Here is a 27,230-nt window from a genome sequence, read left to right on the forward strand (position 1 = left end):
CTAATATAAAGCTTTTTGTGTTATGTAAGACAGAAGGGGTTTCCTTCACCAAGGTGGGAACATAAGAAATATTAAACAGAATAGTAATAAAGCATAACCAAAACCAACCAACTAAATGGACTAGTAAAAGGTACCGTTAGGAAGGCAAACCCTCACAAAATGTAGTGTGTACCTCCAAGGGACGCAGTTTTACCATTCCTAATTCATGTTGCATGTCTTCTCCATGTCTAATGGTTTGTCTGGAACTGTGTAGGTTCCTGTTTCTCAGTGTGTCCCTTTCAGATGTTCCAGAGATTTGGCTTGCTTTATCAAAAGTTATCTGGAACTGTGTACTCATCTGTGAAACAAACTCTGTAAATGACTGGGAACTTGAATCTTCTAGTGATTGGTTTATGCTTGACATCTGAAACTGCACCTCTCTTGGTACTGTATCATCAGCACTCACATACAATGTATTTTCTTCTATTTGATCAGTTTTAAAACCTGATCTTTCCTGTTTCTGCCTTAACAAAGGTGAGCTTGGTTTTGTAGGTGGAGGAAGCTGTTCAAATTCTTTAGCTGCAGTCTCACTCAGGTAATTGAAATCATTCCCTCTTCTCTCACAGCTCAATTTAAATCCAGAATCTTGGAGCTTATTATTTTGCTGAACTTCATTCTGAAATGAAAGAAACCTGTGTTCACTCTCCCTGACCTGCAGATCCATCTTCTGTTTCAAGCTCTCCACCATGCGCTTCTGCACTTCCAATTCTTCCTCGAGTTTCCTGCACTTCTGGTGATAATCCATTTCAGCCTGCTTCCCTTGCTGTAGTTGTTCATGACATTTTTTAAGCCTTTCTTGCAGATCTTCCATTTGCCTCTTGTACAACATGATGTTTTCCTCAGCCATATGCTTTTCTTGCTGAAGAGCAACACATTCTAATTTTATACCAGATATGTCCTTTTCTGTGATGCTATGGGATTCCAATAGTTTTTCAACTTTTTTCCTAAATTCCTCTGCAGAGTGTTTAAACTTAATGGATTCTTCCTGAAACAAAATCATCTTCTTGCGTGCCATCTGTTCATCCAGAGTCTTCTGATGGAGTTCGTCCTGCAATTTTTTTAATTTGCTACTTAGTTCTTGTATGTGAGCTTGTTGTAGTGCTATCTTCTGCTCACTCATTCTCTTCTCCACAGTTAGAGCATTCATCTGAGCATTTAAATTTTTAACCTCCCGGTCAATGCTAAGGGTGGAAGCATTTTGTTTATCACATTTTTGTTTATAGTCACTAGCTAAATCTTTTGCTTTTGCAAGATCAACTTCAAGGCTTTTGATTTTACATATGAATTCTTGCTCAATTATTGTTTGTTTGTGCAATTGTTCATTTGTTGTACGCAACTGTTCTTTGAAACCATCTGCTAGGACTTTCAATGCATCATTTTTCCTCTGAATATTTTGTTTTTCCAAAGCCAACTTCTCTGATTCGGATTGAATTTGCTTCATCAGTAGTTTTGTTTCAGTGTTCCATTTATTGAGGTCTTCTATCTGTTGTTTCAATGTTTCAGAAACCTGATTGCTTTTGGTTAATTCATTCTTCAGCATCTGAATTTCATGCTGATTTTCTTTTTCTACTTTTGTTTTTTGAAGCAATTGTTCTTTAACTTTCTTATATTGGTCTTGAAGATTATTTGCTTCTCCTTTGCATGACTGTGTTCTGTGTTCAGCTGCCAGCTTCTCTTTTTGAAGAGAACTGATCTGTGAGTTTAAATGCTTGACAGTGATCTCAGTTTTTGTCTGTGATCTGGTTAATTCCTCTATTTCTCTTTTTAGCTGTGTCTTTTCTTGCTGAACAGATTTCAGGTCCTCCTGGTAGTTCATCTTAAGTTTTTTAAGATCCATGTTTTCTTGCATCACCTCTTCAGCTTTACCTGTGGCTCTCTGAAGCTGCCTGTCCAGTTCTTTCAATTGTTGCAAATACCCCTGCTCTACTTGGTCTTTTTCCTCATACTTAATTTTTAAGCATTTAAGTTCACTGTTGACTTTATCTAGTTTTTCTTTTAATAAACGAGACTTTTCTTCTGTTGATGATTTTTGAAGCTCAATTTCATCCAGTTCATATTTCAGGTCCTTAATAGTTTTATCAGCTTTTTTGTTAGCAAGAGTCAACTCATCTATCTTTTGTTTGAGCTCTTCTACTTTTTTGGCTTCTAGTTTCTTCTGGAAACTTGTACTTTCAGAATCAATCCTACACTGGCTGTCTTGCCTAGCTGTGAAAGTTGGCAAGGAAGTTTCTCTAGTTACAGAGTATGTGCCTTCAGTAACCTTCCTTCTGGATTCAGTTCTCTCTCTTTCTTGCAGCTTTATTTCTAATAGATTCCCTTTAAAGTCAAGATCTTGTTCCATTTGCTTGATGAGCTCCATAAGTTTCTCTTCTCCATCTGTTTTTTTCTTCAGTTCCTGCATCAAGGTTTTTTTTTGTTTCTCTAAATCATGAAGATTAGTATCCTTTCTTCTTAGAAGCTCTTCAAGGTTTTTTCTGGTAAAGGTGCTTTCTTCTATTTGATTTCGAAAAGCACGGAGGTTTTCTTCCAGTATCCTTCTTTGAGTCTCTGCCTGAAAAATGAACTGCCTTACACATTCCAGCTCCTGCTCTGCATCTGCTTTCTCTCTCTCAATGCTTTCTAGATCTACACGACATTGCTTTGCCTCTTGCTCGGCCTTGGTCTTCTGAAGACAGATCTCCTCCATGTCCTTTTGCTGCTTCTTCCGCTCTTTTTCTGCCGCTTCTCTCACTTTAGGGAGCTCCTGTTCCACTTGGATTTTTTGTTTCTTCATATTCTCCAACATCTCCTCAAGTGTTTTTACCTTCCCCATGAGTTTTTTATTCTCATCAGTTGTGCTGTTTTGCTGTGCCATTAGATCTGAATACGCCTGACGTGCAGATGCCTCCTTATTCTTTAAAATCTGTAAAAGATTAAGATAAATTGGAAGGCACTTTTTGTAATACAGCATATGGAACATATTAGGCTCTCAGAAAGGCAGAAGGGAAAATACTTACTCCTGCATATATGGTACGTCCAGAAAGCAGGATGAGCAGTTCCCACCACCATCACCTTCTCTTGAAGGCTTCAGGAAGTTAGCATTAGCCAAATATGAAACCCTTGACAAAGACATCCACAAAGCGAAAAAGTCCTGAAGCCTCTCACTTCAGTCAGATGCCTCTTAGCAGAAAGCAAAACCAAACAGCTCATTTTGGCTTTCTCTCCAAACAAATAGGTAGAGCAAACAATGACCCAAACAGAGTGTGCAAGAATTCCCAAGGAGAAAGTGGCCTACCATTTTTCAGTCAGTTCATCAAGAACTAGAAGAAGGATTTCAGCTTGCAAGCACAAATGACAGCAGAAAAGTTTGGAAATCCCCTCCAAGAAAAGAAGTAGTATCTTAAAGACAAGATGCAGCATCTGCAGAGAGGGCAGTATCCAAACTCCCATACATCTGTGCTCCATGGTGTGCTCCCTAGCCCCAGAGCCCTCACTGACTCAGCTGGGGGACTAGTAAGGGAACAGCTGTTCTGCAGTGTAAGCACAGAAGTGTAAACATGATAATTATGGAAATCCTAATGAAAACCAGTTGGCTGGTAGTCTCCATATATTGGCAGATCCAGAGCAAATCTATTAAACAAGAAGTATAATCACCAGTAATAATATGGTTGAAACTATACATACCTTGTCTTCATTAGCACTACTGCGGTGCTAAGTTACCAAATGTGAGCTAACATGAAGCAAGAACACACCTATATTCCTATGATCATACAAACAGGGCATGAAGGGTAATGACAGCAACATTTTCAAACAAACAAACCATTGGGTTACTTAAAATTTACCAGATTTACTTGATTTTTCATATGATATCTGAGACATTTCTTAAAAGGCTAATGCAAAGGCAGCTTCTTAAGTTCCTCTCCATATTTCCCTGTACTATGATTTTCAACAGTCCCCAACAGAAACAAAGTATTTAAATTGATTTATTATCAGATTTTTTATACTCACATAAACACACAATCTAATGTATTATGCTTGAAAAAGAAGATCTAAAAATATAGATAGAGCAACAAACTGTATCTTATTAGATTTCATTTTTCTAAGAAAAATGTTGAGCATCAGTTGGGTGGAGAAAAGGATGGCAAATATTAATACAAAATAAACCTAAAAATTAATTTCTAAGAACTTAAGTCTTAAGTATCTCAAAAGGCACAGTAATTGATACTTGATTAGCATATTCATTGTTAATTTATGTTCAATCAATTGTAAATCACTTGACCTTGACATACTTTGTGATTCAAACGTTGATTTGCATTGATTTAAAATCATTCTTAGATTAACTTTTTCATTTACATTGCACAGAAACTCTGGTACCTTAATAATAGTTGTGCTCCATTTCTCTTCATTATCTTTCTCTCTTTTTTTTTGCTTTTCTTTTTGTTCAAACGAGGCATTTATGCCTACTTTTTCACCAATTGTTTTCTGGAGGTCAGTGGCTTTTCCAGGGACCTTTGTGTTATTATCTTCATCTCTGCTCCCTACTTCTGAAACTAGCAATAAATCTTGACATTTCTGACCCCGTTCTAGCCGGTCTTCTCTACTCTGCTTCTTCCCACTTCTGTTTATGTTGTCCAAACCATAAGTGCTACCCTGTGATATTTTCTTCACACTTACTTTCTCATAGTGACTAGAAAGCTTTTTTGCTAGTCCATGTTCTGGTAATGGAAAATAATCCTCTCCACCAGAAAAAAATCCTGAGAGACCTAAATTTGCATTAAAATCATCAGCATTTCCAAACAATTCCATACCTAAATGTTGATTATTTTGCACTGGTGATACCTGAAAATGTAATAGATAGGATTCAGAGACTTTTGCTGCACAATGACTCACTGAAATATTTCCTGAAGAAACAGCCAAAATTTCTTGCTCTGTATTCTTGGCTTTATTTGAATTTAAATTCGATTTTTCTAGGATCTCATTTTCTATGAGGAAGTAATCTTTATCCAGAGGTGTTTTCTGCAGTTTGTCAGTATTCCTTTCAACATTACAATAAACACCTGGATTGCTCATAGATTGCAAATTTAACTTTGTTTTTTCACTTGGATTGTGCACTGCCACCTCTCTGAAAGAGGATGCAACTTTTTCTAAAAATGTTGCACCTGTTGCACGTGAAAGAGAATCACCTTTTTCACCACACACTTGAAACTCTCTGTCCTCAAATTTCAAAGTATTATGGCTTTTGCTTTCTGTAAAGCAGTGCTCTTCATGCTGACATTGAAAATGAGTTCTCTGTGAAAAATGTTGCTGTTTGTAAGGGCTGATACCCACGGCCTGTTTTGCAGTTTTTGGAATTACTTCAGCTTTCTCTGTTGTTAGCTCAAACTCAGTTTCCGATTGCATCTCACACTCTTCCTTTGTTGAAACATGACTCCCTGCCTTGCTTGAATTTTTTTTTCCTGTGTTTTCGTGCATCATTTCCACTACAGGCAACTTCTTTGACTTCTCCTCTATTTTCTGTCTCTCTCCATTAGCAATCTGCTCATTTAACATTTCACCAGGATCATTGTGCGCACACACACAGATTTCAGTTGAAACAAAACAATCTGTTCTGCAATTCTTTTCTTCTTTACTTTGATTACCAAAACCCATTAAACTCTCCTGCTCTGTATGTAGCTTACTGTCTCTGTTGCCACTAATGCTACTTTGTTGACCACTGAAATTTAGAAGTTGCTTAAATGTTCTACCAGTTTTGATTTTATCATATCTGTCTACAGGTAATTTTCTTCTGTTAATTTCCAGTTTACTTTCTGTGTATTCAGGTTTACTGGAAGAGTTCTGGTTTTGCAAATATTCCACATCCATGATGCTTTCACTAGGTTTCTTTTCTTGTCTCAATTCAAGATCTTCATTACATCCCAAATGTTGAAAGACTTCAGCTGACTTCACAGGTTGCTGTAGTTGATTCTCTTCTGGTAAACTCTGAGCATGACAGCACATGGATTAAACTGAGATATGATGGAAAGTATCTTATTTATTCCTCATTCTGTGTTTTCTTAATACCATTACTGAGAATTAGAAAGAAAGACTGCATAAAAGAAAATCTTGAAACAATCACAGACTTCAGTGGTCTGTGAAGAATTTTTCTTCCCAGAAGGAAAAAAACCCTCTTTTCTCTTTTGAGAGAGATTACTCTTTTTCTGATTTGCTACCCTGATTAAAGAGGAAAAAAAACCCATTATATTATTTTGAGACTGAAAACCTGCTTAGGTTATCTTCGAAGAAGCTACCAAAGGTTTAGAAGGCTGACAGGGTGTAGAGGAAGAAGGAAGATGGAGGGGTACTTGATGTTAAAAAAAAAAAAAAAAAAAGCAATCCTGGAGACTCAGAGCAGACTGAAACTCTAAACATTTTGAAAGATTCCACTTGTTCTTCAAGGACATGAAGTCTATCAACATTCACAGATTTCTTGCTCCATTTTCTTTGACTGACTTTTTATCCTTGATGCCATTATCATTATTAGTCATACTAAACCCTCAGTTTAAAGGGCTACTTTTCAACAAACATTATGTATTTCCATCAGTTTGCTCCACCACTTGATGATGCCCAAAGATACATGCTGTTTAGTGTTGGTTCAGAGGTATTCAATAGCAAGAAAAGCCAATAAAGACAAAACCAGCCCCAGATTTATATAGCATTCATTTAAGAACTGTTTTTCTCTTTAAAATATAACATTAAAAATTATACCCATACTGTAGTATTCTCCAATTTTATCCAATTTATACAGCTTATACTCAAGCAATGTAGTCCTTAAAGAATGACTATATAATCTCTTTCTGAGAGTCAGTTTTCAAAAGAAAGTGAAAAATTTTGAAGGGTTTTTTTTTTTTTTCCTCTCAATTATTTGGAAGATTTGCTCTGCAGCAAGTATGTACTTTGAATAATTTGTCTGCCTAATTTCAATAACCTACTGTTGCAAGTAAGATCCAACACTAAGCATAACCAAAATGCTGTTTGACCCCAAGGAATTAATACAGTGGAAAGGCAGAAGGAAAAAAAAATAACTCAACAGATCAAACTAACTTCAGAAATTAATTAAGAGGGCATCTCATCTCCCTGTCGAAAGAACTTCCTTGTAGGTTGTTAAGTGGACCAGAATGCATACTATGCAATATTAAAAATACATATACATGGGGTATACACTGTGAGTTTTCCTTCATCTTAATGTCTGCTTTTATCCAAAAGATCAACCCGTAGGGTATTAAAATTGAAAGTATTACTATTTAAGTTTAAACTACATCTCCATCAGACTTCAATGAATCATATGATCTCACTAGATGGAAGAACTGTATGGCAAATTGTATGGATGGTACAGAATTTTGCTTATCTGAATGATAACAGTGCTAACACTGTTATATTCCCATATAATGTGCACTACATAAGGAATTTTAGTTTCCCACATCTGCTGGTAACTTTGTGAATTATTCCAACAGGTATATTGCATTTTGTTTGCCTAGATGTTCTTTTCACTTGGTTGACTGCCAGAGTATGACCTACCTCTTCCTCCTCCAGTCTTTTCAAAGAATCACCTGCAAACTTAATGTATTGGGTCATCAAAGTCACTAAGGCAGTGTACCGAGTCCGTAGATCCATGAACTGTAGGGAAAAAGAGAGGGAGGGGTAGGTGTCACAGAGGTGAATGCTACCATTGAGCTTGAAAAGAAGTGGTAGACACTGCTCTAGAACCTATCCTGATTCTGATTTCAAAATCATGATTGTGGAATCCAAAGTCCTAATTTTGATTCCAAATTTCAATGCTTTCAACAAGGTGCACTTGAACAAATATATCCTAAAGATCTATGAGCAGATCCACAAGAAGAAGAAACAGAAGACAAAATTTTGACTTGACAGTCATTTGATTCTTCTATCTCTAATAAAAGGTCTCAAGAGGGGAAAGCCATGCTTATCATTACTCCTCTCTCTAACAAGTAGCAGGGAGACAGATTTATCTTTCTCACCCAAATGAGGCTGATTTACCGTGAAATCTATCAAAGTGTCAAAATCTGGTAGGTTTTACTATGGTCAAGATGAACTTCTTGTTTCTTGTGACCAAGATCCAGTCCAGAGGTAATTATAAACTGTTTTACTGAGGCAGTTTTACTGAGTTTACAGTTCTCATACAGCTTTCTATAATTAGGGTGACTTTTTGAAATCAGCTGCATTATACTGTCTTGCTACCAAAATGCAGCATAAGGAACAAGAGAAAATTTTTTATATCATGTATCTACAAAGAAAAAAAACAATCTTTCTTGGATTACCATACTCAATCATTAATAAATCTGAAACTGAATTCTTGTGTTTACTCTGTTTTAAGCAAAGACTCACATTTACCTCTTGAATAATGAAGTCTGATGAGCTCTGCATTCTTCGGCGCTTTACTGGAGATTTTTGTTGGGAGTCAACCATAGCTCTGTAGGTCATGGTCTGCAACTCATAGTCCTGTATAAGAGAAAGTGCACAAAATTACAGGCATTACTCATGATAGTGACAATAAAAAGATAGGATTATAAGGGTAATGTCATTGTTACCTTCACAGCAGCTGAGTATTGTTCTGAATACTTCTGGCATTCATCTATTTTGCTTTGTTTCATTTCAATCTCAGAAACCAGCATCTGTAAAATATGAATGTACATTTTCACCTTAAAAAGTCATTTTTATTACTATTATAATTAACATTTCTACTTTATCTAACAATCTCTAACATAAATATGTTAAATAAATGTTTGTTAACATCTACTTTACCTAATATGCTCCTATGTGTATGTGTACAAGTAATTATGCTCAAGCCCATGTCCTCAGCTTTATCAGGTTTACAGTACAGAAGTAATGAAAAAACCTACCAGGTTAATAGTTGGTGAACGAACTTAAAACAAAATCAGGAATATATAATTTTGTGCATGTAATTTATTATCCTATTTATACTGCATTTCCTTCTTGCAGGAGACAGATGTTGCATTTAGCTCTGCTTCCATGGAAATATTTCTACATCCATAAATTAAAAAAAAAGGAGCACTAAATATGAAATCAGGTGGTAAGGCAAGTCCAGAAGTTTAAAGTTTTGATGTTCTTGCACACCTGAGGACCAACAATCTGGTCTATAAAACAGTGATAATAGGCACTGGTTGATATAGTCATGGTTGCACTATAAACACAAAATCATAAAATCTGGTGATTACTAGGAGATTTACAGAGGTGCTGATGGATATAAGCCCCTCATATTAATAAACAAGACTGAGATCACTGACACTGTAATTCTTTGGTTAGTGCTTAACACAGTAGTTTGCCACAATGACAGCCCTTTCATACCTTATGTTGGTTCAACTGCTTAGCCAATGCTTTGCTATTTTCAGGATGTATTTCTTGAATCTTTCGCTGAGTATCTTCCACTTGTTGAATCCAAGTGTCCAAAGAATTGTAAGTATCTTTATAATACTTCAGGGATTTATTAATACCTTCTAAGTCACGCAACCTGATTTTATTTTAGAAAACAAATCAAAGGGGAGAAGATTAATATTAAAAACAAAAAATACAACACTAAGACAAATACAGCTTTAAAGGCTTCAAATGCCTTAGCTCTGTTACAGTTCACTGTATAAACATACTAAGGTAACACTAATTAAACAGCAAATTCACTTCTCAAACACTAGGGCTCCCAGACTGATGAACTCTTTCCATTTGTCATAAACGACATCCAGGAGAACTCCTAGTACACAAGAAACTCTATATATCCCTCATTAGCATGTTCAACTGCTTGAAACTCTATGAGCACAGGAAACCCCAAGAAAGAGGGAGGGCTCTGCTACATCAATCAGCTCTGTTACAAGAAGTTAAGAGTTTTTAAAATGTGACCTTATGAATTGAGGAGTGTGCCATGCTGGAGTCAAGTAATGGTTCATCACACTCTCCGTGCCTCCCACAAAACAGCAGGAGTTACACTAAAACTAAAGACTCTAATTACTGTAATGTGCAAAAGTAACTGCGCATGTACATCTAATTTTAAATCATGTTTTTGACCTAAAAAGAGAGTTCTGTGTTTTTATTTAAAGTCATTTCCATAATGAGGGAGATAATGACAGTTTTTCTTTCATGATCCTTATGCTGCTGCTTATTATCATGGTGGGATTTTGGTGGTTGCTCTGCACAGAGCCCGGAATTAGACTTGATGATCCTTGTGGGCTCCTTCTAACTCAGGATATTCTATGATTCTACTTAAAAGATCATAGAAATATGACCACAAAACACTGCAGAATAAAGATAATTAAATAACCTTTTACAGTTTGACTTGGAATAAATGCTTTGAATTGCTCTAGTGTTGCTCTTAAGATGCCAAAAGGAGATTCAAAAAGAGCAAGCAAAGAAAATATTTTTGCTCAGGTTTCGTACTTAAGCATGTTTTAAAGCGAATACCCATGAAAAAGAGAAAAGATCATGATAACTGCAGCAAATATTTGTACATAAATTTTGTATAATGATTATTAGTGTCAAGCTGGTAGGAAGAAGCAGAGATAATATTTGCAGAAAGCAGCTTGTTTACAGCTCTGTACTGCAGTTACCACAATCTGTCCTATGTACACCAGAAGCCACTACGTATTGGCAGTCATTTTTCAGCATATTCTGCTCAGGATACAGGTCTGAGAGGACAGCATGAGGTTCATGCTTACTCTCTTGAAGAATACTTTGGTACCTCATAAAACTACTGTTTAATGATTTAAATTATGGCACACTAACAATGGATGAAAAAACAGAGAAGAAACTTAAGGTAGCCATTCTGCAGCCAGCTTTAAATGAATGACCTTTAACCCATCTTCTTTTTAACTTCCAGCAATGTTAAACAGACACAATTAAACTAGTTAATTACAAGTGAATAACTTCAATATTGCACTTGAATGTATATTCGCCCCTTAGAAAAGGAGGACAAAAATGTGACAGGTGTTGTGTGAACTTTTACATCAACAGCATTATCTTCAATGTTCTTTTTCAGGCTATCTATAATGACAAAGTAAAGTATATTTCAAAGGAAGTAAGTTCAGACTTCACAGTACAGGACTCCTCAACAGTTGACCATAGTTTTTCCTTCAGCCTCTACAGTTCTGCTTCCTTTACATACAGGAAACAAGACTGTAGAAACTGAAGGAAAAAGCATATCCAGGAATGCCATGTATGGACATCTCCTTCAGAAAGATGGGGAGGTGTGTTCTGCTGTATTCACACACCCTCGTAGGCATGTGTACTTAAGCAACACTTTTCAGTATAAATTTGACAGTAAAGGGATGAATTTAGAGCACTATCTTCACTGGATATTAAAAAAATAAAAGGTCCTTCACCAAAAAGTTATTGCACCAAAAATTATCCCAGAAGTCACTGGAACCTATGAACATACAGACTTAACAGTTGAGGGATTAAAAGCAAATTAACATGAAGCCAATCATAACTGATGAATCAGCTCAGCAATTTAGCTCATCAGAACTAATTATGTGGAGAAACAGATGGTATTTCCATAGGACTGCCAGGCATTTCCGGCAGGTTTGGTTTCTTTTAAAGAGAAGACAATATATCTCTAATGTGTATCAGTTAGTGGTAAGTTTCTGTATATTGTTCATCTTTTGGAGCTTAACAGTAACAGACATTTCCTGTGGAAAAGTAAGGCAATGATGCCAACAGCACAATAAAGGTCTTCATCCCAGCACATTCCAAACACAGTTCAGAAAATTATTCATACCTGTTTTAACACTCATTTCTAATTGCTTTTCCTCAGAAATAAAAAAACAAACTTGTATTGTTTACAAAACAGTAAAAACATGAAGAGATTATAATAAGAAGTCATACAAACCTATTTTCAATTTGAGAGTGAACATTTTGCCACCTCTCAGCCAACTGATCAACTTTTTCTTTATGCCAGTCAAAGTCAAGATCACGTTCCTTGTGCACTTTAAACATCTGATCACTGATCATCTTTGCTTTCTGCAGCTCATCCTCTAAGGCATGGAATGTTTGTCTTTTCTCATCTACTTCAGATCTCCATTGCTAGTAGGTGATTAAAAAAAAAGGTGCAAATAACCCCTAAATTATGACGCTATTTTTTAAATTAGTATTTTACATGAGTATGCTGTACAAATTAATCAATAAAAATGCTTCAAATAATATTTTACTTCTGCTTGCTCAAATACTCAAGTGGCACCAGAATGGGTCTGAAGCAATAAACTGCAAAATAATTCTAAGTAATAACAATCCCCACAACACGTGGGCCAAAACACAGGCATCGAATGAACACACTCACCTTATAAACTACAGCTTTCAAAAATAAATTACTAGGCAGATGCCAATCATTCTACCTAGCAAAAAAGCATTATTCAGAATTTGTAATATCAAAATGAATTATATACAACAAACAAAAAATGCTGAATTTCTATCTTTCCATTTCTCAAAGATATCTGCCAAACTTCCTAAGAAACCTTGATTAGTACACTGAAGCAGTAGTAAGAATCTTATTTTGGTCAAATTTATATAATATAAATATATGTTTATGTTACCCTAAGTATATGCTACCATCTGAAGAGCAAAGCAAATCTTACTGAAGCATTAACAAGTGCCACTTTTGCAAGTTAAGATACTTCCAATGTCTTTTCAACAGCAGAAACATGCTTTCAACCCATCCAAATCCTAATGCTCCAAAGCTGCCATTTTTTTCTGAAATGCCAAAGCTAATGCCACCTAAAACTAAATACACAACCCAATGTTTGATACACTATGGAGTGTAGCATAACAAAATCAGGTGTTACAAGATAGATAGCTTTTGTCTTATTTTTTTGATTTGCTCATGAAAAGGCACCAGCCAGCTCTTACCTTTAATGTACCCATCAGATTTTCAATATTGTTTTTGTCAGCTGTTACTGCCTCTTCTTCACACAACTTAGTTTCGTAGTGTTTTACTAATGATTCTGCTGTTTGGGTGTTCGTCAGCACCAAATTTATAGTTTTTAATCTGAAAAACAGACCTTCTGTTAACTGAACCATCAATAACAACACTCAACACATTTGTGTTTTTCAGCCTTTTCTGGTCACAGGGTACCCCTTTATGCAATGTTAAAATGTTAACTCCCTTTTCCTTGATCAATATTATCCATACTAATAGTTTTAATTTAAGAGAAAACTGTAACTTAAAATATGTGCAGTGGAAGACAGCCTAGTACATACTTATCTATGAAAATGGAAGACATGGAGTAAACTTGGTTCATGTTTTGTATAACAACATTGAGCTCAGAGCGCAGAGTAGGGACTGAAGGTGAACCGGCAGCTTGACTGAAAAACTCTTCACATTTATCTGTGATGACTCCCAAGTCATCCTTTAGTCGATCCAGTTCTTTTTTCAGTTTCTGTAAAATGAAAGGTGATTGATAGTGCTTTCATCCTACATCAACCTGATATATACTCTACGTATCACTTTGAGTACAGGTCTGCCCTCCTTTGCATCTTTGATTACAGCATTGTTGAAAAAAATTGAAGAGAAGTGTATGTGTAATAGGAAAACTTAACAGTTGCCATTGATCAGCATCTTCTTGCTCACAAACACGAGCTAAATATTTGAGTCCTCCTTTCAAGGTACACTACAAACCTTCCTGGCTTACACTCAAAAGTCAGGATTTACTTGTTTTTTAAATAAAACCTTTCCTAGGTAAAACAGACTTTCTCAAAGGCTCACCTCTTGCTCTGAAATCCTAAGGACATTCTCATGTACATCATCCCTTTCCATTGGTGTCCGGATCTGCCGTATTAACCGCTCCTCACAACTCTCCAGTCGTAGTCTGATATTTCTGACTTCAGAGATGTACAGATTGTAAATAGATTCTTCCTGCTCCTCTGTTGAAAGAATTAAGGCACATGTTAGCCAGCAAAGTCATCATGTCATTTTCACCATAACTTGTCACACTTTATAAAGTCATTCTTCTACAGGTCTTTTCATGACTGGCCTAAATGCCACCAGTTTCCATTGAAATTTTGGTTTTAAGGCAAATTTTAGGAACTCTTAATTTTTGTTTTTATTAAAACATCTCCTCACACATGAAAAATAACTATCTGTGATCACTCTGCACAGGCATTACCTCTATGGTGACACTGCTAAATTCAGTGACCAATTCTTTTAATCAGTGGTATCAGGGACATAAATCCTCCTTCAGACACACAGGGCACTATGTCATTCCTGAATTTTGCTAATGAAACAATCAGCTTTGCACTACTGTATTTCTTTAAGTCATCAGCTACTCAACAGTAAATCAGAAGAGCTATTTTAAGCTTTCTGTTCTCACTGTATTAATACAGTATGAGAGTTAAGAGAGCAGTAACTACAGGCATCCTGTGAAGCTAGGAAAAAAATAAGTTTTCCTTGCCTTAGCCGGGTGAAAAAAGTTCTAATTCTGTGTCCTGGTTTGGAACTCCCTAGGACATCCTGTTACAAACTCTATTAATAAAGTGATCAAGCTGTTTTTCCAGCATTCAAAAACAAGGAACAGAGAACTAAGCAGTGAACTGTATTGCACATAATAAATTCCTAGGTGTAAAAGTTTTTTTAGCATTCTGTATATTATGTAAAACATCAACATTTGTACAGTTTAATATATACAAAGCTTAAAAAAAAATCCTATACAATGGAATTGCACACATTGTTAAAATGACTCTGTACAAAAGAACACAGGCAGTAACAATATCCCCATAATAAAAGAGGTGATATTATCTTTATCTCAAGATAAAGAACAAAATCTCTGTCATAAGGGCATCTTTCTACTGTTCTAAGCTAAGTTTTACCTCTTTCTGCAGACTTGAGAAGTTCTTGATAGTATTGCTTGCAAACATTAACTTCCCTTTCCAGCTGTGCTGTATCAGAGCTTGTAAAGATTTTGGACTCCTGGCTGTCTTCCACAAAATCATCAAAGCGGGACTGTAAATTGCTTAGAACCTGCTGATGCTCACCTGGCAGCATTGTCTTTATCTGCAACAGATTATAGACCCAAACACAGTCAGCAATGGTGTATCACTCACACAGTTCCTGTGATGCTTTTTATCAAAAAACAATACTGATCACTTACTAAGAAGGTAAATTCAAAGACTTGAGGTTCTGAAAGCTCACTGTCCCTTAGCTGGAGTCCTCTTGACAGCTGATAACTTACAACTTAACATAAAATCCTTTTCAATCTTTCATATCAGGAAGGACCTCTGTTAAGCCAACCCTACATCGGACTTCATTTCTACCATCTAATGCCATGCAGCAACAAACAATTTACAAGGACAAGTAGGGACACTTCAAGAATTATCTCAGATTCCTCTTTCCAACAGTAACAGTGATAAATTAGGTAGGAAAATGTCATTTTTTGGTATTGCAAATATGATTTGAAAGTTTGTGATCTTGCACAGTTTTAGCTATCCTGTGACTTCCTAGTAAATGGTTAAGAGCTCTTCCTAGCCATAACACTTACTGAGGCAACATTGCCAGCTCGAACAACTTCAATTTCATTTGTCAGGTAATGCCAGGACACCACACTCTTCATGTTTACATGTGACTCATGCCAAAGGGCCAGAACATTCTGAAATTGTTGTTCAATCCTGAAACAAAAAAATATCCAACCTCAGATCAGGGTAACACATAAAAACAGAAAAAGGAAAAACAAAAACAACAAAAAAATAAAATTAAACAAACAAACAAAAAGAACCCCACCAACAACAAAAACCACGAGATATTATTTTAACCCAAGCTTCACGTAATTAGCTTTTAATAGAAAAGGGATGGTTTTACTTTGTCCCTACCTGTTGGCTGTATCTATTGCTTCTTTGTTTGGTGGAGGAACTGTAAAGCATACAGATGGAACCATGGCCTCATTACCACTTGGGCTAATGACTTTCCATTTAGCACGATGGGAGTTGTTTGCTAACACGCACTCATCATCTTTGTAAATAGTTATCTAGTATTAACAGAAAAGCAGAATAATTTCATGAGCCAAGCATTACAAAATAATTGTACAAAGCACTTCTGAAAATGCTGTCAACAAACAAGCAACAGAACAACAAAACCAATGTTCTAACCAAAGGATTTGCTCTTGTTTACTAGGGTGGAAGAAATTTACAGCCCAGCTTTCTCCAGGAACATAGTAATTAATGAAACTTTAGCTGAATTCTTACATCTGTAATTGATTTGAGGAAATTTTAGTTTCTAACCTCAATTTGTCTATAGTCACAGATGGCTTTAATTGGAATGGATGTTTTGAGTACACAGTCAGGGTTCCTTGGCTTCAGCTGAATTATTGCCTTTGCTCTTCCCACAAGGCCTGCTACTGTGCTCTTGTACTGCAAGAGTTGCTCTTTTTCTTCCTAGAACAGTTAAGAAAAGAGTACGTCATAAGGGATGTCCAGAACACAGTACTGCCTCTTTGATCCTGTTATGCTTTCTTTTCCCCTTGACTCCTTCTACCGTGTTTTCCAAAAGTAACATTTTACAAAAACAAAGTATCTTTCTGAAGCCACCGTCTTCCTACATCTGGTATTGTAAATATAAATAAAATTCTATTTTAAAGTTATGAAAAACAGTCAATAATTTGTAAGTTCTGAAAAATCAGGATTTTTCCTTCAAATAAATAATCCTAACACATTTTATATTCCACCATAACCTACACATTTCTTGTTCCATTGTAATTCCTGTTAATAGGATCCTACCAAAGATCTTACCATAGACTCCTGGACAAGGTCTTCCAGCCTATGAAGACTGCTTGATCTATCACAACTGTATTTTCGGTATATGGTATCTTTTAAATTCTTCAAATATTCCATGGCTTCTTTGGCATCGCTGAAAAACTAGGATAAAATAATTATCTGGGTTATTTTTAAACAACCTAAAAAATACAGAATCAGCTACACTGAATCTTTCAAGTACTGTCTTTTAAAACAACTTTTTCTGATCACTTGAAGTGACCACTGCACCTCACTCAGTTATTCATGATCTCATGTCTAAATGTACTCTTCAAAAAGGCACACACTGTTAACACCAGTTATTCTTGGTATGAGCTCCATGCAAAATTAATTCTGCAGTTATTGAATCTACAGTTAATGACCATTCCTGCAATGAAAAAAAATTATTAAGTCAGTCTTGCTTTCCTTGGAATTGCAATTACTTTCATATAGAAAGCACAGAGAAAGCCTACAAACCAGAGAAACTAGCTGCAAAATCTAGGGAGCACAGCTGAGGCAAACATTTTGTGCAGGAAGGGAAAAGACTGCCACACTTGGCAGTTCTGCAAGGGTATCTGCACACCCAAACAAGGGTCCTGGTTAGGCACGACTGGGAAGGGTAACCCCATTCCCTCCCTTAAGCCCCATTTCTTAAATCCAGAATTTCAGTTTCTTCCCCCTGTCACGAGGAGCTCAAATTGTTATGTCTTCTCCAGTATCCTGTTCCTAACTCTGAGTTCTCAACCTTCTCATCCAAAGGCATGTCACCCCTTCATCATCCCCCTTCTCTTCAACCATGCAACCCACAAGATACTAAGGATTCATCCTTATAATTTAAATCTTTTAAATTAGTAGACTCAAAAAGAAACAAAACCAACACAAATACTCCTCTGTCTATCATGCTCACACATGTGAGCATGCTAACACAAGTAACTTCCTCATTTGCTGATTATGTGAATGGGTGACAATGAGATAATCAGATGGGTGTTCCATGGGATGTGTCTGCTGTCAGGGTGTTCTCTGCTCTGTTTATTAACAGTGCTGCACACTCCATTTTGCTTTGAGTAGTCCTGGAATAGCCATCTGGAGTATGTTCTCCCATGGCCATCACCAGCCACCCTCCACACTACATCATCCACAGAAGCTCCACTGACAGCAGTTACGCACGACAGGGAGAGAACAAGGTTTCATTCTCAGAGTCCCTACTTGCAGCTGCAGCACTGAAAAAATCTCAGGCCAGATTTTCACCTGCTGTGAACTGAAATAACTGTAGTGAAGAAAGAGAGGTGTGACAACACTGTGGGAGCATGGCTTATCATCTACTGATTGTATAAGACAAATGTCAATTCTACAATTACTCTGAGAGAACAACTAGAGCTTTTGGCGGAACTTTTTGACTGTGAGCAAAACTTAAAATATTTCATATCCTGCTTTATTTACTTTCTTACCTCAAAATATGCAGCATTTTCTCTCAAATGTTGTTCAACACAGTGGCAGAGCTGAAGAATCCAGCTCCATTGTGTCTGCATTGCAGCTCTATAGGCCTTTGAGGAAGGGAGATATATTTTACAAATGGAAATGGAAACTAAAACTTGAATAACTTTACAGAATTTTAGGAAACACAAAAGTAATGCAGCAAACACAAATAGCTAAACCTGGATCACCTCACCCTGGAAAATTAAGCTGCAGCAAGGAAAATTCCAATTAGATGTGAGAAAGAAACCCTGTCACTACAGCATAGTCAAACAAAAAACTTGCTCAGAAGGAATGTGAAATCATTGAAATCATCCTCTGGCCTGGTCAGAATTTGGCCAAACAAATCCCAGACAGAGCTTCCAGCAATGAGCTGGAGTACAACCCCTGAGGTTCCTCCAGTCTAAGCTCATCTACAATTCTGTGTGCCTATTTACTCAATCAAAACAGCTGGAGTCTTGCCTGGACACAGTTCGCGTATTAAAGCAGCACTGAACACACACAGCTAATTAACACACAGATAAAATCCCACGCCAGGCGTGCGGGCCATGCCCGATTTTGGGGAGCAGCGGCGCAGGAACGCCGAGCTCGGAGCCCCCGAGGAGCCGCACGCGCGCTCGCCGGCAGGGGGCGCTCCTGCCTTTGGGAAATCGCCCCCAATTTCGGGGCTTCAACTCCTGCCATCCCCAGATCCAAACTGTTTTTTACACCGCCTTCCAGGAATTCCACACTGATGCATTAATGCATATATTGTTCCGTAGAAAACGAGTTTTTAAAAAATGATATTTTGCATAAACATCCCAATACAGCATCACTGGAGACAGCATAACCTGCACAGTCATCGCGACTGCGATGGTTTCATAACAGGCATCCTCAGTGTATTTACACACTTACACCAGTAAGAACCCATTAGAACAGCCTATACTTTTAAAGAACAGAACTGCCCACATGATGCAAAAGGTCATTTATTATTCAAAGTAGATATCATGAGAAGGAAGGAAGGGAGGGGTTTTCTTCATACTTCTCATTTTGCATATCTAAACTCACAAAGCTTAAGAACAATAAAAATACATTCCCACTAACTTATTATTCTTCTGTAATAAATCATATTTTTACTGTTTCAGTCTTTACCCCCCACTGTCTGTATCTACTCTCTCCTTGAAGGTCTACAAGGAAAGGTGTTTTACATTCTCCTTTGAAAACCTGTTAGGACCCTACAACAGCTACAATAAATATTTCTGTGAATTGTTTACATATATAACATAGAGCTAGATTCAAGCCTGAAGTAAATCATATCATCTGGTCAGATTTTTAATATCCAAACAAGCTTCATAATTCACTCATAAGTTATGATACCAAACCTAAATCATAATAGGAATCTGCACATACAGTAAGTGATCACAAAAGCTCTAACTGAAATTTCTTTCAATCCAACAGGACAGAAATGATATAAGGACTGCTCTGTGCCCTCAGTCTGTCAATTCAATTTGTATCAACAACTCTAGAAGTTGCATGACCAGAAACATCTGTACACACCCATTAATTTTAGAGTTTAAGGAGATTTCATCTAAGCAATCCAAGCTGTAACCATAACTTTATAAAACTGTTTCTATTTTTTGGAAACTGGAAGATAAATACACATAGATGCTGAAGATGAAATTTTAATAGGCCCCTTTAATTTAGAGTCTTGTTTCATTTTATCTAAGTTTGCATTCTTTCCCCCAAAACTCAGCTCTTTTAAATCCCAAAAATTTTCCCTTTTTGGTGCTGGTTAGCTTACCTCAATGGTTAGCCTGGCTGGGTGGTTTTCAAGAAGCAATTGCTCAGCTATTTCTTGTACTGATTTAATAACTTCTTCTTTTTCATCCAGTTCTCTCATTAATTCCTTTTTTCAGACAAAAAAAAAAGTTTTATAACTTTCCCTAATTATCAAAGATAACTTAATTATTCCCTCTGGATTATATATTAGCAATACATACTGCATGGTATTCCTTTTTTCTTGTTATATTGGGGTTTCTTTCACTCCAGTCATATGCAACCTCTTCCTCTTCTTTTTCATTCAGCCATATCAACTCTCTAGTAGCACGAGACACAAAATTGTGAAGAGTATCTAGATGTCTTTCCTGATTTCTTGATGTATTCTTTTATTAAAGGAAAAGAAAAGGATTTTAAATAATCAGAATTTAAAGCTCATCCCTTATTAGGAATTATGCACAGTGAAAAGCTGAACATGGAAGAGGTATGGTTAACTTACCAAGAGTTTTGAATACTGACTCTCCAGTTTGTGCAGCTTTTCTGCATAGCTGAGTTTAAGAGGGGCAGTCATTTGGATCTATATTTGGTATATGAGATCAAAAGACAATAAGAAGTTTAGATACGTTAAACCATTAGATCTTATGATTTTCTTATAAGTCATGCAGAGATCAGAAGTAAAGGTAAGACTGTGAAATCCAAACAGTTCTAAAATTCAGCATTAGTTTATGGGTCACTCAGTATGAAAGTAATCAAAGAAATAAAGAACATGGTGCAGTACCTCACTGATTTTGGCTTCTTTAAGGCTGGATTCAAATTCTTCAATAGCTTTGTGGACATTTTTGTGATTTTCCAAATGGCTTTCAACACTTGGCAAATCTGAACCCCATTCTGCTCGATCAAGTTGAACCTTACAAACAGGAAGAAAAGATTAGCCATGATCTATAAAAAGTAAACGTAATCTTTAAGAGAAAACTGTTTCTGCAAAAATTGCTACCTGCATTTCTTCCACCCAGCTCAACAGGTCCTGGACAAACTTCATGTTCACCTCTTCTTCTGTCAAATTCTGATCCACAAAAGCTGATTTCATAAGAGGTTTCCTGATTTGCATCAGTTTGAGTGTTTGCAGAGTCCCGCTGTCTACTCCTGTCACATAGCTCTGAATTAACCGTGGTGGGATGCCTGATGGGTAAGCAGGAGTGATGGTTGGTGTCAGTCTGGAAGTAAGACCTGATGAAAGGCCAGATGTCAAACTGGAAGAAGTCAAAGGAGGTGTTAAACCTTGTGACATTGCAGCATTTAGTTCAGGCGTTAGGTTTGTTGTAAATCCTGAGTTTAAGCTTTCAGTTATTCCTGATATCATCAGCTTTGTCTGCTCTGCAGTCAGTGCATGCCCCTTGTTGTACACAGAAGAACATTCAGTCCGTAGTGCCATCAGATCATCACGAAGTTTTGCAACTCTATTAAATTAGAATTTAAAAAAAAACAAAAAACAATGTACGCTTAAGGTTTATCATGACTAACTGAATAGCGACATGAGCTCATGTTATCTCTTACACTTCAGCTGCACTTAAATATTTAGAAAAAGTATTTTTATCAGAAAGTACAGAGAATATCAGCTTATAGTTCTATACAGATAATAAATGCAGAAATTGGGCAAAGGCTGAAAAAAATGCACTAACGTGCACTATACACAATTGCAGGGAGGAATCGCCAAACCAGAAATTTACAAGACACTACATGTTGTGGTAGATCAAACAGCTGCAGTTCACTGCCAAGGAGTTATGAACTTCATCTCAATCAGTCCAAGGATAAATCCCCAAAAAAGCTTTGGAGCCACTTCATCATAAAGCAAAAATTATGCAGTTTCTTTCTGCCAACACTGTACACAGTGGCACACATAGCCTACTGTTACCCCGCTTATTACCTGTTAATACACCTACAGCTGTCACCAGAAATCTTGCCTCCATTTAAAAAAATTGAAGTTAGTAAATTCTAAATGTATTTTACGTGCAATAAAACAAGCTAACATCTTTACACACAGATATCTAGGAAACATTAAACATTAAGTCATCTTCAGCAGTTGACTTCATTTTCATAAATAAGTACAATAACTCCTGTTTTCTTCAATACTTTTGGGCAATACACCCACCAGAATATCTGATATTTGGGTGCCCAGTGACAGACACAAAGTGCACGCATAAAGAACTGAAAATTTTGTCCAGCTTGGGAATCTGTATTTTGGACATTTATTTATTCACACAAACATACTGTAAAGTACCTTTGAACAAGCTGATCTGCTTGATAGTATTTTCCATCAATAAGAATTTGGGCATCAATCACTTGTTGGCGGAGAAGATTCTCAGATTCAAGAAGATACCCAGCTATCTCTGCTTCATGTTGGAACTGGAGCCCCGACTCCAACCGCTTGGTGTCCTTAATAAATAAGAGAAAGTCATAAGTCTTGCAGCTAAAACCAAAGAGATATAGGCTCTAAGATTTTTTTAAAAGAACTTACTTTTATCTTGAATCGATTCTGAAGCATTTAATTAACTACAGAACAAAACAAAACAAAAAAAAAAAAGCAGAACACACTCTAGGCAACCTAGGTGGTATTTTCTTGAAGAAATGCTACCTTAACAGGACAATGAAAATAAAAGTAGCAGCTATTAAGGTTGCCCTCACAAACCCTCAAGAAATTTTTGCCATTCAACTTTTATAAATTCATGAATACAAACAAATAACATCACTGACTGACTTACAGACTGCAGAGCATTCCTGGCAAGTACCAGTTTGTCCTCACAGCTCCGGCTGTCCCGCTGAATTCTATTTGCAATTTGCTGCAGCATTTCCAACCTAGGTGATGCCAAAGCATTTCAAGAAAATAAATAAATACTAAGTTATTTATGTTTACAATCATGTTGCATGACTTTAAAAACAAACAAACGAATCAACAGCATCTAACACAAAGCACAAACGCGTACATCAAGTTACCTGTTCCCTTCTAAGGTTCCATTACCAAAGCTTATACAAGATCTAATCAGTGTGGGACCACAATTAACAGAAAGGAAGTTCTCATTAGAGTCAACGCTGGTTTGAGTACTAGTGCTGTTGCTAAACAGCGAATCACTGCTATGATAGCTGTAACTACTGCTATTCATTTTTACATCCAGAGCACAGTTCTTCTGGCTGTTTGCATTTGCTGAAAAATGAAGATAAAACTCCTGCAAAATGTACAGCTTCTAGGGATGAAATTCCACTACTGGCTTTTGAAACGCCTAGACTCCTCCTTTATATGGGCTTCAGTATGCACATTTAAAACCCAGCAATTAATATTCTGCCAGCTCTTCAAAGGATTTTACCTCGGGCTATGTACGCTACCTTGTTTTTGGCTTTCCTACCTTGTATTAAAGCTTTGCAAGTACAGACTAGGCAGCAACAATGGGGCGTCTCCAGGAAACAGACACACCAAATATTTTATTTAAGTGTCACTAAATAACTATAAATGAAAGCAAGAACTAATAGAACTCTTTGCAGTGTCTCTCAGACTCCTCAATGGAAAGTTTCAAAAAGGAGTGAAGGGAGAAATCCACACTCAACAGTAGAGTACAAATACCCTCCAGACTGGGCTCCTTTTCCTTCAAATAGAACTGCACAATAAAACTGGGGGAGTATAAGGGTTAACCAGCTCATTACAATATAATCTGAGACACCTATACACCATCCAACCTATTGTCATTCCTGCACTGTCCAAGCATGCATCTTCACTAATTACCCAATCCCACTACACTGCCCTCCTGAAAATTTCCCTTCAACTTCTTCCACATCCACAGCCAATTGTCTCTAGCTGCTTTGACCAGAAAATAAGTATGAAAAGTCTGATCACTGGTTTTAAGTTTACTTTTTAACTCAGAATTTGGGCTGGGGTGATTTTTTCCGTATTTCAGCTCCTTCTTTTAGGATTCCTGACCAACCACACCCATCCCATAAGGTGATTGTTTACCAAGCAGAACTGGGCAAAGGCACAGACACATCCCTGCAGTAATGCCAAACTCTGCTAGTTTTGCAAACTAGAGCTCAGTTTGGCACTCTCCTCATTGACACCATATTAATTTTGATCCCATACACCAGTCCGGCTACACATTGTCTGTGTTCATACTTTGAGAAGTATTCGACAGACTTGCAGGCAAAGTTTTATTATTCACCAGTTTTCAGTATTGGCTGAAGTCACATTTTTGCCACAAATTTCACCCCATCAGCTGTATCAACACCTCATAATGATGAGATGCACTGGCAGCCAGTGCAACAAACATGGATGATGCTCTTGTGTCCACATCAATCAATACTTTTAGCTTGGTGACTAAGCCAGAATCACTTAATGAAGTTTTCTCTCTCATTTTACAGACCATCACAGGTAGTGACTATCACCACATGACCTGTCACTTTAAATATGTTTACCCTTCCTGAAATATGGGAAGGAAGTTAGGTTCATGTTTGTTTATCTGTGCTCAAACCATATGAATAAAACAGAAATAAACTAATGCCATTTAAACACATTCTCAACAAAGATAATCCAGCTTTCTGCAAGTATGAACATAATTTCTATTGGTGAAGCCAGACACTTTGCTTTTGGCAGGTTGGGACAGATTAACCTACAAGACCTAGCAGGCTGTATTTCTGCTGCTGCTTTCCAGTGTTCTGCTCTGCATAAGAGGGAAAACTCAGTACCGTGTGGACAACTTTGTATTCCTCTTTAGGAACTTGCTCCACAGTAGAGTGCTGTGAATCAACACCTCCTACTGAATCTGCCATTTCAGTCATGCTCTTGCAAGCATAACACATATTTAATCAACTCTGCCTGTCTTTGTCCTCTGACTGAAATCTCTCCTGCTGAGGACTTCCTATGTCCTATCTAGACAATGGTCTAGATTCTTCATACCTGGTTTCAGGTACCTAAACCAGAGAGACAGGTCACTCTGTTGTCACCAGAAAGTCTGCGAGAAGATTCTCTAGGAAGTGATTCAGATCTCAGATGTCTCCTTTGGATGCATAAAGTCAAGCAGAATGAATCCAGATCCAGGTGTCTTTATCTACCCACAGGTAGAAGCCCCAAAAATCATTTAAGAGGGTTTTTTAATTACTGAATGGATAGCACCTATGTCTCCCACAGAACCTAAAAAATGCTCTCAGACCGCACCAAGACTTTAATAATGCTTAATCATGTTCATCATCAGTGATGTACCAGAAGTGTCCTGCAGCCTACTATCATAGAAGGCTACTGTGCCTTTCCACATCTAAACACTTGGTGTGCTCTTGAGTACCACTAACTTTCAAAATGACCTCTGCAGAGGATGCTAGCCTACAGTGCTGTGCACCAAGAAAAATACACCAATAAAAAAATACAACAGAAAAATGGAAAGGATGAGGATGGTCCTTCTATGAAATCAAGTAGAAATGTGAAGTGGTATAAACTCAGCTTCGACTAATTGCACAAAGAAGGTGGTTACGTATGTGTATAAGGGCTTTGATGATCTGAGGCACAACCTTCTGAGCCCACCAAAGTTGTTTATGTCTGGACCTGCCTCTAGGCAGGTAGAATTTCAGAACCTTGAACAAAGGCAGAAATGCTTGATTTAGAAAAATAATATGGACATTTTCATAGAAGAGGATACTTACAAATTTCAATATGGGTTAAAACAACTGAAAATATATTAATAAAGCCTGTCAAATACTGACTAGCATACCTCTCCACTTCAGGCCGAAGGGTCTTCTCTCTTTCCAGCATGGCAATAATCAGCTTTCCCCATTCTTTTTCTATATCATTTGGATGGTAGCCTTGAGAGAGTTTGATGCGTCCAAATTCTATCCAGACCTTACAAATTCATATGTATTTGTTATTTTAAGCCACAGAAAAGGAACTTCTATACATTCCAATGAATGTTAAAACTTACCTCTAGCAGTTTATATAGATGTTTAATTTTTGATTTATCTATCTCTTTCGGTGGAATTTCTGTTTCTTTAAACTGTAAATATTGATTATAAAGTGCCTACAAAAACATGAAAAATAACATCAAGTTTTATTTACAGTGAATATAACCTTAATCTTCAAACCTCTTCTAATATTCTTCACAAGCTTACCTTTATATTGTTCAACTAGAGCTCTACAAAAAACAATCAGTGACAAAGTATAGATTTGCTTTTGATTGTTCATATGCTAGCAATGTATTGATTATATTTTGAAAAGGTTAAGGAGTAGTACTGTTCTACAGTTGACTTGATTATGTAAATCAACAAGCACGTGATTTGTTCAAGTAGGCTTTGAGTCAGTATGATAAAGTGTAATTCCAACAAGTAATCTAAGCCATCACATCTCACCTTCAGTTCCACAGGATTATTGGGAAATGTTCTGTCAGACATAATCGTGACATGGTGTCTGATCCACTGCATGAGGTAGTTCACCATATTCTGATATTCAACCCATTTGACTTCAACATCCTGCCAAAGCAAAACCAAGATTCCAGAAGAGATGAAAATCATCAAGAACTCTTGTTTACTTAAGCTTTGAAGACTGAAGTCTTCATGCATATAGAAAATGGATTTTAAAATCCTGCAATTCTGAGACAATATTTATTTGTTCTCTAAAGATCAGTTAAAGTTTCCAAATATATGATTTCAGTCTTCAGTTTTGATCCCCATATAATTCTACTGAAAACAAAATATTTTCCAGATTAACAAATTTCAAGGTGGTAAGAATCAGAAGGGCATAATTTATACATTTACAACTGAAAAGTAAGAACTTTGACTCGATCTTTCTCCAGCTTCAGGCACAATTTTTAAGTTAAGCTCTTTGCACAAATATTTTCATGTCCATGACATGAAATAGCAAAGATTCAAAAATCTTCGCCTAGAAAAAACATGTCGAAGAAAAGTGTGACAGCATTCCTATGGAAGATCTAGCTAACATTCTGGATCTGAAATTCAGAATTTCATTAATGTAGCTCACACACTGCACAAGTGTTGTTTTCCTACTTACATTTGCACTGATGCCTTCAGCACCTTCTGGTACTTTGGGAAATGCATCATAAAGTGATGACACATAAGTTATTACTGACTTCTCATCAGGTGAGGAAACATCAACATCTAAAAGCAAGACAGAACAGTACTTTATCACATAGTTTTAAGAATGCCTACAAATATGCTACAACCTGCAGGCAGATTGG

General features: G+C 36.8%; 1 protein-coding gene across 6 annotated transcripts in view; it reads right to left on the reverse strand.

Annotated features, from left to right (window-relative positions):
* The window catches only part of DST (dystonin), a 286,945-nt gene that overhangs the window by 116,862 nt on the left and 142,853 nt on the right, over window positions 1-27,230 (reverse strand). For 4 of the 6 annotated variants that reach the window (XM_062489748.1, XM_062489751.1, XM_062489750.1 and 1 more), the window contains 25 exons: window positions 27,044-27,150; window positions 26,386-26,505; window positions 25,962-26,057; window positions 25,755-25,882; window positions 22,773-22,866; window positions 22,292-22,446; window positions 21,008-21,470; window positions 20,792-20,920; window positions 20,513-20,590; window positions 20,238-20,399; window positions 20,039-20,143; window positions 18,234-18,329; window positions 16,786-16,911; window positions 16,279-16,431; window positions 15,871-16,025; window positions 15,543-15,669; window positions 14,875-15,058; window positions 13,775-13,932; window positions 13,270-13,448; window positions 12,919-13,057; window positions 11,906-12,099; window positions 9,382-9,544; window positions 8,604-8,687; window positions 8,407-8,514; window positions 7,573-7,671 (listed from right to left, as the gene is read on the reverse strand). In XM_062489748.1, coding sequence (XP_062345732.1) covers window positions 7,573-7,671; window positions 8,407-8,514; window positions 8,604-8,687; window positions 9,382-9,544; window positions 11,906-12,099; window positions 12,919-13,057; window positions 13,270-13,448; window positions 13,775-13,932; window positions 14,875-15,058; window positions 15,543-15,669; window positions 15,871-16,025; window positions 16,279-16,431; window positions 16,786-16,911; window positions 18,234-18,329; window positions 20,039-20,143; window positions 20,238-20,399; window positions 20,513-20,590; window positions 20,792-20,920; window positions 21,008-21,470; window positions 22,292-22,446; window positions 22,773-22,866; window positions 25,755-25,882; window positions 25,962-26,057; window positions 26,386-26,505; window positions 27,044-27,150 — 3,602 coding nt within the window. Of the gene's footprint in view, window positions 1-172; window positions 2,942-7,572; window positions 7,672-8,406; window positions 8,515-8,603; window positions 8,688-9,381; window positions 9,545-11,905; window positions 12,100-12,918; window positions 13,058-13,269; window positions 13,449-13,774; window positions 13,933-14,874; window positions 15,059-15,542; window positions 15,670-15,870; window positions 16,026-16,278; window positions 16,432-16,785; window positions 16,912-18,233; window positions 18,330-20,038; window positions 20,144-20,237; window positions 20,400-20,512; window positions 20,591-20,791; window positions 20,921-21,007; window positions 21,471-22,291; window positions 22,447-22,772; window positions 22,867-23,004; window positions 23,172-25,754; window positions 25,883-25,961; window positions 26,058-26,385; window positions 26,506-27,043; window positions 27,151-27,230 lie in introns of those variants that run through there. The other 2 variants (XM_062489754.1, XM_062489752.1) reach the window with 2 other exon arrangements.

Source organism: Cinclus cinclus, chromosome 3, assembly GCF_963662255.1.
Source record: "Cinclus cinclus chromosome 3, bCinCin1.1, whole genome shotgun sequence".
NCBI lineage: Eukaryota > Metazoa > Chordata > Aves > Passeriformes > Cinclidae > Cinclus > Cinclus cinclus.